General features: G+C 41.2%; 1 protein-coding gene across 1 annotated transcript; it reads right to left on the bottom strand.

Moving 5' to 3' along the window:
- Positions 1–8,622: 8,622 nt before the first annotated feature.
- On the bottom strand, positions 8,623–10,104 carry LOC307126327 (general transcription factor II-I repeat domain-containing protein 2A-like; the record flags this gene model as incomplete). The annotated part of the gene is made up of 1 exon (XM_079816791.1): positions 8,623–10,104. One exon carries the CDS (start codon positions 10,102–10,104, stop codon positions 8,623–8,625), a length of 1,482 nt encoding a protein of 493 aa, XP_079672917.1.
- Positions 10,105–11,846: the final 1,742 nt, after the last annotated feature.

The raw sequence follows: 11,846 nt of genomic DNA, 5'->3' as shown, positions 1-11,846 counted from the left end.
AAAAATCGCGTATATTAAAATACTGACGGTGTGCGCGAGAGGCTCCCTGAAGCGTGCTTCTAATCTGATGTTTCCTGTCCTGATTAGGGACACATGTTGAGAACACTCGTCATCCGGCGAGAGGTTAAATGCGTACATGGAGTATCCGTTAAGGAAATCTTCACGATCAATAATCAGTGACTGGTTTTTCAGATGTTTACCGGTAGCTAATACTAGCTGGTAAAATTCTCTCACGGCAGAGCCGTTATTATAGTCAGGCTGCAGCGGACGAGAGGGTATCATAAGACCATTGTCAATTAATGTTAAATATTCGAGATTAAAGTGTTTAAAGGCAAAAGGATTTTTGTCATAAGCCCCTGTAAATGCAGAGTTATCTGTGAATGCTAAAATGATGGACTTTGGCAGAACCCCAAGAAAAAGATTATCCTGATTAGATACGCGCGCGCCTGCAGGGATTGAGAAATTCTTCACACACACGCGCTCTATAGGATACTTAGCCGTAGCTGATAAGAGGGCCTGTGCGTGGCCCAGTCGAACTGCTGGTGAGACCACCACTTTTTTCACAAAAAGAGAAGCTGTTAAAAGTTTGAGTTTATAAGCCACAGCATCAGACCTCATCAAACAAAATTCATCCTTTGCTCTGGTCATACGGATTTTTATATCAACACCGTTTAACATTAATTTCTCCTGAAAGAAAATATCACTATGAATAGGAGCCAGTAATTCTACGACGGCTCCAGCATTGGTGAACGCTGCTCTCTTTGTTAATCCAGCGTTTGAGCCCCCCGGATCTGTGCTGTCCATATGCCCCGCCGTATCTTTGTAAAAAAGACCTGCCGAAAAGTTACTCTCCAGAGTATCTTTTCCATAATTCGTGAGAGCCTCTATTATGCACCTGTAAGGGTATGTATTGGAGCTTTGCGAAACTAGACGATCTCCTAAAGTAATGTCAACCTGTGAAAATATACAGGCTCCAGGGTAATTAATGAGTCCGACAGGCGCCCCGTCAGCGATTGCCGACCCGTCAGGATTGGTAATCTTGAGTCGTATATATAATAATGTATTATTCAGATCTGTGTAATCTTCCCCAGTCCCCGCGATGAAAAACTCTATCGGGGAGCTATCAGTTATAGCCGATATAGAGGGTACTTCCACGTAGGTGCTTTTTTCAATAGCCGTCTGCGTCATGGGTACTGTGAAAATATCTAGCTCCGATTTGACACATTCTTCCGACATGCTGTGTAACAGAGCCATACTTTAGAAAATAGTATTTGTGCGTCTTTTAGTTCTTGTAGTTTTTTTCACACGTTTCGCAGGAGTTCTTCTCCGAGTGGGCTTTGCAACTGGACGCTTCTTAGCTGTGCGTCTAGTTTTCTTTACAGGATGACCACTCCCCCTCCTCATCCTAATCCCTGGAGGTTTAAAGCTTTTACGGCGCATGACCATAAGCCCGTTACCGTCCTGAGTGTTATTATTACCGTTATAAGATTTTGTTAGGGCTGTGGTAACAACGTCGCTGAATATATTTTTCGCAGCCGTTTTTAGATGGGGCTTGGCCATATTGAATCCCCTTCTTAAGAACGGTAAGGCCGCGCGAAAGAGTCCCTTAAAAATTCCGCCAATCCCTCGGCCATACATAACATTGGATCCGACAAAACCGGGCAAACCGTTCCCGGCCTGGTTTTGATAATATTCCACGTATCGTGCGGGGTCAATTCTGTACGGGGCTAAATGCGCCATTTAAAACAAATGCTGTTTCACAGGTCTGAAGTGAAGCTTGGCAGTGACTTTACCGTAAGTGAATCGCACGTCTTGGTTCTGATCGTCTTTCACCTCGATGGTAATTTCTGTGATACTACCCTTATTAACACGCACGTAATGAGACTTGTCGTATCTAACACTGATAATTTCGTTAGATTCCCCTTCTATATGTACTGTGGTTAATAAGGGCACGTATACGTCACCAACTGATTGGTAATCGATTACGTCAGTGTACACGAATAACGTGTAAAATCCTTATCTCTTATATCCGATTGGAATGGTGCATACGTTGTGGTTCTGTGCTCCTGATCTTCATGGGTGTGATTTAAAGTTTCTATAGAAACACCCGGCCGTAACCCCAGGATGATGGCCAACTTCCCATAAAACGTTAATGACGTCCTCTGAGGAGCCTTTAGAAAAACCTTATTCTTTATATGATCGTAACCGAGGAGCACTCGTGGGGGGAGGGATGCGTTTATTTCCCTGAGGAGGAATGGCACGTCCTCATAATACCCCGGCTTTAATGTATTACGTAGCACCGGTATTGTCTGAGCCTTATTATCGATGTGTATATTAATAACACCCCCCACGTTATAATGCTCGTCAGCAGGTTGCAACAGATGTTGGTCGCAGTTGATAATAAAAGAGGCATCCTCTTCATTAAAAGCGTACCAAGAAATTGGATATTCAAATTCAACCAGCGCCACCTCCCAAGGACCCTTCAAATGTATAGTTTTCCCCAGCCTGGTTCTGTAATTAGATATACTGTTCTCGGGATAGACGGCCCTGGAGGCATTGCATGGCAACGTGATGTAGAAGCCTTCCTCGGTCATGATGACGATTTCAGAAATGACAAGCGCCTTACAAACTCGGAGCCTTTAAAGGTGACTGTAGATCCACCACCTGTTTTTCCGGGACCCAAGAATTAAATTTTGGACCCCACCCCCACCACTTAACGAGTGCGTACATAGTTTTCCCCCTACGACGTCTATCTAAAATCTTTTCTATTTTGAATGATTTATCATCACTCACAATAATTTTCTGCAGCTCTTCGCCATAAAAACATCCATCAATAATCTCCCCATCGTAGTCTTGTATCTTGTATACTGGGGGGTGACGTGGTATACACGCAGCTATAGTGAAGTATTCTTCTGTGTAGTTCTGCTCGTACCCCTTAGAGAATATACTCCGGACTTTAGACACTCTGACGACATCACCTATCTTATAAGTAAAGACGGGTGTCTCTTTACGTAGATCCCCGTACAGGTTGTTAAACACAATCGTCTCATTTTCTTTATGAACGTCAATCGGCCTCATTCGTATGGACTTGTGATGGCTACTGTTATAACCGTCTGTTAGATTTTGCAGAATAGGGTAGTAACACTTGGAATTGACGGCCGTTAAATACCTCCACATACGTCCTTTAAGAGTTCTGTTAAACCACTCAACTACACATGCTTTTAAATCACTGGCCGTGGTAAAATGATGTATGCTGTACTTTTCCATCAATTGTTGAAAATGTTTATTGAGAAATTCTTTGCCCTTATCAGTCTGCAGCTTCTGTGGGACGCGCCCCTCCTTCAAGATTGATTCAAACGCTTTGGTTACCTCCTGTCCTGTCTTATTCTTTAACACCCGTGTCCATGCATATTTACTAAATACATCTATACACGTTAGTAGGAATTTTATGTTATCATTCTCCTTTGAATAAGCAGACATATCGACCAGGTCCGCTTGAAACTGTACATCTTTCCCATACACTACTACTTTATTTCGCTTATATTTTATAGGAGCGGTTCGATGTAATGTATATGTATCTTGACTAGCTAACCAGTCGGTCACTTCGTTATCTCTCAGACGTACACCATATTCCTGTAACACTGCTTGTTTTAATCTGTTTTTACCACCCAAAGCCCCAGGGCTTGACGGATCATAATATATTTTTTTCATGAGCTCTGACATGTTGTCTCTACGCCTTTTCACAAAGTAATGACCAGTAGTAGTGACATACAGATTTTTTATTTCCAGAATATAAAAGCACACGTTTACAAACAGACAAATCATATATCGTCCAGATAACAAAGAAATTTGACACACATTACAAAATTTTTCTCCAGCATGTATTCAGACAATGTATCAATAATTTCACAAACATAAGTAGATTCATTTCTTGACAAAAGTGTTACACATACATCAGTTACATAAGTACAGAGGCATAATATGTTACCTATTTTTAAGGTTTCTCTACATTCAGGCATTATCTCAAGAACTTTCTTAATAGTTGTATATGGCGTATCGTTACAGACAATAGTTGTGTTTATCATATCTTTCCATTCGCTTGACAATCTCCTTACAGCATTCATTTGAATCTTTAGCTTCGCTATGCGTATACCGTCGGAGGTATCAGTGTCTATTACATCGTCAACAACAATCTTGTGCAACAAATTTGATATTTCACATCTGATCCTTTGTTTAAAGAAATATTTAGACAGACAGGTGAAGCAGAGGAGATTCCCCATGTTAGACGGCAGCAGAGTCGGTAGCAGCAGCAGTGAGCTTCCAGCTGTCAACAGCGTCGTAAACGACCTTTTCACAGCTTTCATCCGCAAGTTTCTGTCTGATAGAAGCCAGCTCTTCCACTATGTAAAGTTCATCTCTCAGGTCGCACAAGACAGTTTCAACAGTCCCCTGGATTCTCTGCAGATGTGGCGTTAGACCGAATTGTTTAAGAGCGTTTGCTAAAATGTTTTTTAGCCCAGGCTTGAGCACCTCCTGACTGATCTCATCGAAATATCCGTAAAAATAATAGGGACTAGGTTCAAACAGGCACGAGTGTCTCGTTTGTGACGGATGATCGACTGCGCAACCGTCACAATCCTTTTTCATCCTTTTATCAATCAGGTGTTGCAGGATGATGGTGACGACCGATTTAATGATCTTGTGACCCGTCACGCCAATACAGCCGTCCACATCATCACCGGCGCTGTCAGAAATCTTGGTGATGACTCCTGGAGATCCGTAGTTTGCGAGGAACTCGAGGTTATGATACCCCAGCTCTGTGCAGAACGTGGTCAGCCATGCATTGCATCTTTGGTAACACTCGACCGTTGGCTTTGATGATGATGATGATGATGATGATGATGATGGTGATGATGGTATAGTGTTGAGAGAGGTAGCTTCGCTTTCCTGAGACATGGTGCGTGAATGGTGTAAGTACTCTTCTGCGGTGGGTATTTAATGATTGTAGAATGTGGGTGGGGCTATATGAACACCACGCCTACTAGTGACACACCATTCAGGGTGAAAAAGTTTGACTTTGATGTGTTTGTATCGGTCACGCGCCTCACACCACTTAAACATCTTGTCTATTTTATAAAATATATCCTCCATAACCTGCAAATCACGCCACTTAAATATGAACTTTATGTCATAAAGCTTAAGATGATCCTCCTCAGAAATAGGCCATGAACGCTCTGGCTGCCCCTTTCCGAAATCGCTGCAGAGAATGTACACGTAATCTTCCGGATGTTTGTTAATGTGATCGGCTAACATTCTGTATCTTCCCGTCACTAACCCATTCCACTCTGCTATGAACAGCGGATCGTCTCCTCCGTCTTTCAAATCACGCCACACACGCGTGTAAAACAGACTCCATTCTTTTTCTGAGAAAACCAGATCTGGATCATCCGTTGTTTTCGTTGTAAATCTTTCGTCGTTGTCCACATTGACCAGTCTGACCTCTCTTGCTTCTTTGTCAAAATTGTATGCACACACTCGAGAGCCTGACAAGTGAAACTCATATCTGATATCCTCCAACGGCTCGTGGATGAATTTGGTCAGACAAGGCCCGTGCATCTTCCTAGGAGCTAGAGCCAGATTTTCCATTGCCGCCTCGACGGTTCTCTCAGGAGTTTTAGGTGAAGTCGCGGCCATCGTAGCAGATTAGCTTCTTTGCGTGTGTGTGTGTTAAATCACAAGTTGCGTTCTGCTGTTTTTTTCTCCCTTTTAACAGTTTACCGCAAAGGCCTGTGAGTGCAGGTGTGTTTTCCGCACAGAGTATGGGTGTTAGGGGCGGAGCTGAGGGAGGGGGCTTCGCGCGAGCCTCCGGGTACATTCTTGTTTCTGTCGTCAACCTGAAAGGACGTGTTCGCACTGATGTCCGTAAGAGAGAATTATTTTAACTAAAACTAAAGAAAAACTTGATATGTTTAATGCCTATACTTGTTTGAAAACAGTGTTTACTCTATCTTTACAAACCGTAAGTCAAAGATATTCTCTAACTTGTTTTTATATTTATGAAAAAACATTTTAACGGCTCAAAGTTCAAATGTATGTGAAATACTATCTTTGTTTAATAAATACTATTCCCTGATCTTGTCACTGTTATCCAAACACAATGTCTGACATTTTAAAACGTTTCAAGCACATTCGTTTTTAAACATTCTTTGATCGTTTTCTAACTTTTTAGAAAAACACACAAAGTTACAAACAGTCGTAAATACCTTTGAATGGGGAGGAGTAGCAGGGGGGAGGATAATAAAACAGGGGGTCAAAACAGATGGCCAAAACAGGTGTCCAGAACAGGTGTCCAGAACAGGTGTCCAGAACAGGTGTCCAGAACAGGTGTCCAGTCCGGTGGGAGGGAGGGGGGTGGAATATTAATTAGGGGGGCCATAAATCAATCAAAAGTGACACAATGTGCCCTTTATAACTCAACCTGGCTTGACTAGACATAAGGACACAGAGAGAGTATTACAATTAATATGTTGAGTTATTAAAAGTACACTTAGTAAGGATCCATTTTGGTTGTATAGTCTTGTATTCTTGAGTAGGATTTTTAGATGGACAATGTGCTCCATGTTATAAAAGCTAGTTAACCCTTAGAAACCAATAGAATGTGAATGTAGTATACAGATAATTCTAAAAATATTTTTTTCCCCAACAAACTACAATTTACAATTACAAATATACTTTGTTTTAACGAGCACAAACCCCTCTTTAAGTGTCAAACATTTACCTCTCATTGTTCAGATACTCCCCATCAAAAAATAAAACACAAACTATACTACCAATTACTCACAGAAAAATGGCCTATTAATATGATATTCATATTATTCACTTGCCATAAACAACCAAGTGTTCATACCAGATTAATAGGGTACAAAAACATAACTTTTTATGAGGCCTGTCTTTTAAATCTAGATAGATTCATCATGACATAGGCAAAAATAAACACATCAGTAATAATATAACATTATAATACATTTTTAAAAAATCAAATGGCATCATTTATGGTTTTTCTAGTTAATGAGAAGGGCCGTCGATGCCACGGCTGTTTTGGGCTAATTCTAAAGGGTTAACATTAGAAGTTGCAACACAAGTGAACTGAGCGCTACAAAAACAGTGCAAAATAGCTTATGCTGTGCTATTTGACTTTAGCTGACTGAGTGACCAGTGCATTAGGTGACAGTCTGACTTTATAATAACGACGACGACGATTATGTTGTCTTATAATATTAATTTTAGGCAATTCATCATCATCATCATCATCATCATCATCATCATCATCATCATCATCATCATCATCATCATCATCGTCGTCATCATATGGCCCACCACCACACACACTATCCTCCTGCATCCGCCCTGTGAGTCCCTATCTGTAAATCATGTAGCTACCCTGCTTACCGCTTCAACTACATCCTCCTGCTCACTCTGTCCCTCCTTGGCTTCACTGTGAGACACTTGCTCATCTGCCTGACCGGTACCATGGCCAGTCACCTCTCCTCCATGTTCTATGTTTACCCGTTTTTGCATGTCGTCAGGTAACGTTAACTGAAGCTACAGCACTAAACATGTCTGTTATTTTTGCACATGTTGAGGCATCAGCCTCTAGATTTTTTTATTTTTTTGCCCGCAACTTGCACTTGCGCTTTTGTTTCTCCATCCTCCTAATCCAGGGGTCGGCAACCCAAAATGTTCAAAGAGCCATATTGGACCAAAAAAACAAAAAACAAATCTGTCTGGAGCCGCAAAAAATTAAAAGCCTTATATGAAGGCAACACAGGCTGTAAGTGTATATTAGCTATATTAGCCTACTATCAAAATGACTAAGTAGGCTACAAATACATAATGAGCATTCATGATTAAATGTTTATTTTCCCTGCAGCGCATCAATGACGCACCACGTGACTACTCTGCTGTGCGATATTTGGTGCTTTAAGTTTAACTTCCATTACAATATTAATTATGTTTTTTTGTATTGATGAAATTATAGAAATGCAATAAAGAAATCAGATTTTTGGTGTTATTTTTATTTTGAGGATTCGAAAAAAACGGAATGTGGAACGGAAAAATGGAATGTGCATAGACCTCCTGTAATTTCCCCCATGGAAATAAAATGCAGTCCTCTTCAAACCTCATTAACAATAACAATCCTCTTCTCTTTCCCTCCTTATCTGGGCAACAGAGTGCAATACAACGCAGTTAAAACGCAGCCTGCAATTATAAAAAATAAAACAGCAGCCTTTTGAAAAGGTAGGCTATATAAAACGAAAATAAGCCAGTTTAATTTCGATTTCAGTGCATTTCTGTGCATTATCCTCCTCTCTTTAGTTTTCTGCACATGCCAAGTAAGTCAGTGTAAGGGTAAAACGCAGCAGCATCCTCTTCTCTTTTCCCCCTCTTATCTCAGCAACACGCAATATACAACGCAGCAATCCTCGGACCTGAGCAATAAAACACAATAATATCCCTATAAGTGTCATTCCAAATATATTCTGACAAAAATCAGAAATCACTTAATAAAAACAGCCACTTTGTTACTAAATATGCGCCTGACAGGATTGTGTTCTCACCCGTTTAATGTGACTTCTGTTTTTGGACATCACTGGACAGCTTCTCAACATCGGGCATGTAAGATGAAACTTTAATCTTCACGCAGGACTGCAAGTTCTCATCTGTGAGGCGGGTGCGGTATTTGGATTTGATGTACTTCATGTTTGAGAATATCTGCTCGCACAGGTATGTTGATCCAAAGATGGATAATACTCCAAATGCATATTTCTTCATGTTCCTATAACTGTCAGGAAGAGCATTCCATGTTTCAAACACAAGTTTCTCAGGTGTTGGGAGGCTTTCAATTTCGCTCCATTTGTGGCTTTGGGCAGCATAGGCTTTCTGACGAGTGACGTCTTCAAGCTTGGCTGTCAGACTTTTGAACTTGGACACCCACAAATCTTTGTCAGCTATATCGGCCATTTCCATTTCAAGGTCAGCTTGATTTACTCCTGGGAATGTGTTCAATAAGGACGGGTCAATCTCCAGGGGTGTGACAGGGAAAGATAGTGTCATTTTTTCCTTTCGGAACTCGCTAAATCTGCTCCCAAATGCAGCTTGCATATTAACGATCGCACCTTGTAAATAATCACCGTTGAGAGTGTGATCGAGATGGGCAGCTTTGAACTCTCTCAGGGAGGGGAAGTGAGAGAGCACGCCTCGCTGTACATCTCTGGCTAATACAGTCAGCTTGCGCTCGAATGACAAAACAGCTTCCAGCATTTGCAGTGCAGTGTTTCCCCGCCCCTGGAGACTTTTATTGAGCATGTTTAGGTGACTTGTCATATCCACCATAAAGTGCAGTTTTTCCAGCCACTCGGTGTCTTCCAGTTGTGGGTAGTTCAGTTCTTTGCTTTTCAGGAATGTTTTCACGTGTTCTAAACAAGCAACAAAGCGACGCAAAACCTCACCCCTGGATAGCCAGCGGACTTTGTTGTGTAGCAGGAGATCAGAATATTCACTGTCAACTTCATCTAGCAATTCACGGAACTGACGGTGGTTTAATGGTTTTGCAATTATCTTGTTCACCATCTGGATGACAAGGTTCATCACCTCCATACACTCCGGTGGGAATGTTTGTGCACACAGTGCTTCTTGGTGCAAGATGCAGTGAAATGCAAGCAGATTTCGATCCAACGCTTTCTGTAGTAAAGTCACAAACCCCTTTTGCGACCCTCTCATACTGGGTGCCCCATCTGTAGCCACTGAAATCAGGTGGTTGGTGTTTATTCCTTTGTCATTTAAACACTTCAGCACAGCCTCACATATGTCCTCCCCCCGTGTTTGGCCTTTCAGTGGTATTAATTTGATAATTTTTTCTTGCGGCCCATCAGAGTTCACATACCTGCATAACAACGCTGTCTGTTCGATATCGATCACATCACACGACTCATCACAGGCAATTGAGTATGCTGGAGCTGAATTAATGTCCTTGATTTGCCGATTGGTGATGTTGCCTGCCATTTTAATGGCCCTTTCCTTCACTGTCTTTGCGGAGAGAGGCATGTCTTTAATTTTCTGTATTATCTCCGTTTTGTTTTTAAAGTCTGAAAATAGGTGCTCTGATATTTTGATGAATGAATCCTTCATGTAATCACCATCTGTGAACGGTTTTCCACGCTTTATTATCTCCCGGGCTGCAACAAAACTAGCAGCAGTAGTGGAGTTTGGAGATGCAATCCACTTCTTAAATCTATCTTTGCGATCCTCTAATTTCCCCAGAAGTGCTGCAATCGCACTTTTTCTCTCACTCCCAACTGGGTGGTCGGATGCAAATTTAGCATGTCTTCCCTGGAAATGTCTTTCCAAATTACTCTTTTTGTTATTTGACAACTTCTCATTACAAAGCAATCATACAGGCAACCCTTTCGCATTGGCAATGAAAGCAAATGATTCGGTCCATTCTTCGTTGAATATCTCCCATGACATACCATACCATGATATACCCCCCCCTCCCCCCCCCATCTTTTTCCATTTTCATACATTTTTGAAAAAGCTCCAGGGAGCCACTAGGGGGGCGCTAAAGAGCCGCATGCGGCTCTAGAGCCGCGGGTTGCCGACCTCCGTCCTAATCAAATCCACAGATTTTTGGCTCTGAGCCACTGCATGATCTGACACAAGAAACAGAAGGGGAGGAGTGGAGCCTGTTAAGAGATCTGATTGGGCCAGCTTAGTGTCAGTATGGAAAATGAACCAATGGGCCGCTGTCTGCCTCTGCTTTATGGGCCGGTCGTTGGCCAATTTTACGTTTATTAAAAAAATCATATCGCAGTGACGCGGCGGCGGCACCAAGTGCGTCGGCCCACCGGGCATTTGCCCGGTATGCCAGATTACCAGTCCAGGCCTGCTGATGAGACAAAAATACTCAAAACTAACACAAAAAATTAATAAAAGAATGCAAATTATACAAATCCTTAATATACTCAGCATTGTAGCTATTTAATGATTTGTAGCTATTGAATGATTTATTTAACTTGTTCTCCCGTCTTGATTCAAATAATGACTTTATGTTCGTTATAGCAGATTTCATAATGAAATCGAGATAGAGATAGAAATAGAGCGCTTCGAGTCACTGAATCATTTGTTGTGAATCAATCGGTTCAATTGACTCGGAGAGTCTAAAGCTCCGGTTCTCTCTCCAGAGACTGAACTCATGTTTGAACTGATTCACGATAAAGAGCGAAATGAGCCGCTCCTTCTGTTACTCATGAGTTTATTCTGTTACTTTACTCACACAACGCTGATACGTGTAGATAAAACAATATTATATAATAATATATCACTCATTCTGTTTTGCTTTAAACACTTTAAAAGCTTAAAACACAAACCTTTCTTCAGCAGAATCACAACAGATGCAGCAGAGCGGCGCGACCTTATGACGTCACCCGTAGATACCAAAATAAAAGTCCCGTTTACTGTCTAAAAGCACAGAAGTGCATAAAAAAATTCAGAGTTGAATGTATCATTGAAATATATTTAATAGCACAATGGTAATTTACATTTCTGTAACATTGTAAGGACACATGGTAACTTGATAAAAAACATAAATATGTTTCTACAATGTGAAAAAAACTCATACACTTAAACAAACATGTTTGTTTTTATCACATTTGTTTTCATTTTAATATATGGGGATAATCTGGTGAAAATAGTAGACAGACATTTATCTTGGTGTGGTGATGTGACGTCATAAAGAAATCATTACTTAGTAATGAGGAATATGACAAACAAAATCAACTTTTTGCACC

Source organism: Gobio gobio (assembly GCF_949357685.1).
Source record: "Gobio gobio genome assembly, chromosome: 5".
Classification (NCBI taxonomy): domain Eukaryota; kingdom Metazoa; phylum Chordata; class Actinopteri; order Cypriniformes; family Gobionidae; genus Gobio; species Gobio gobio.
This window is presented reverse-complemented; position numbering and strand designations above follow the sequence as displayed.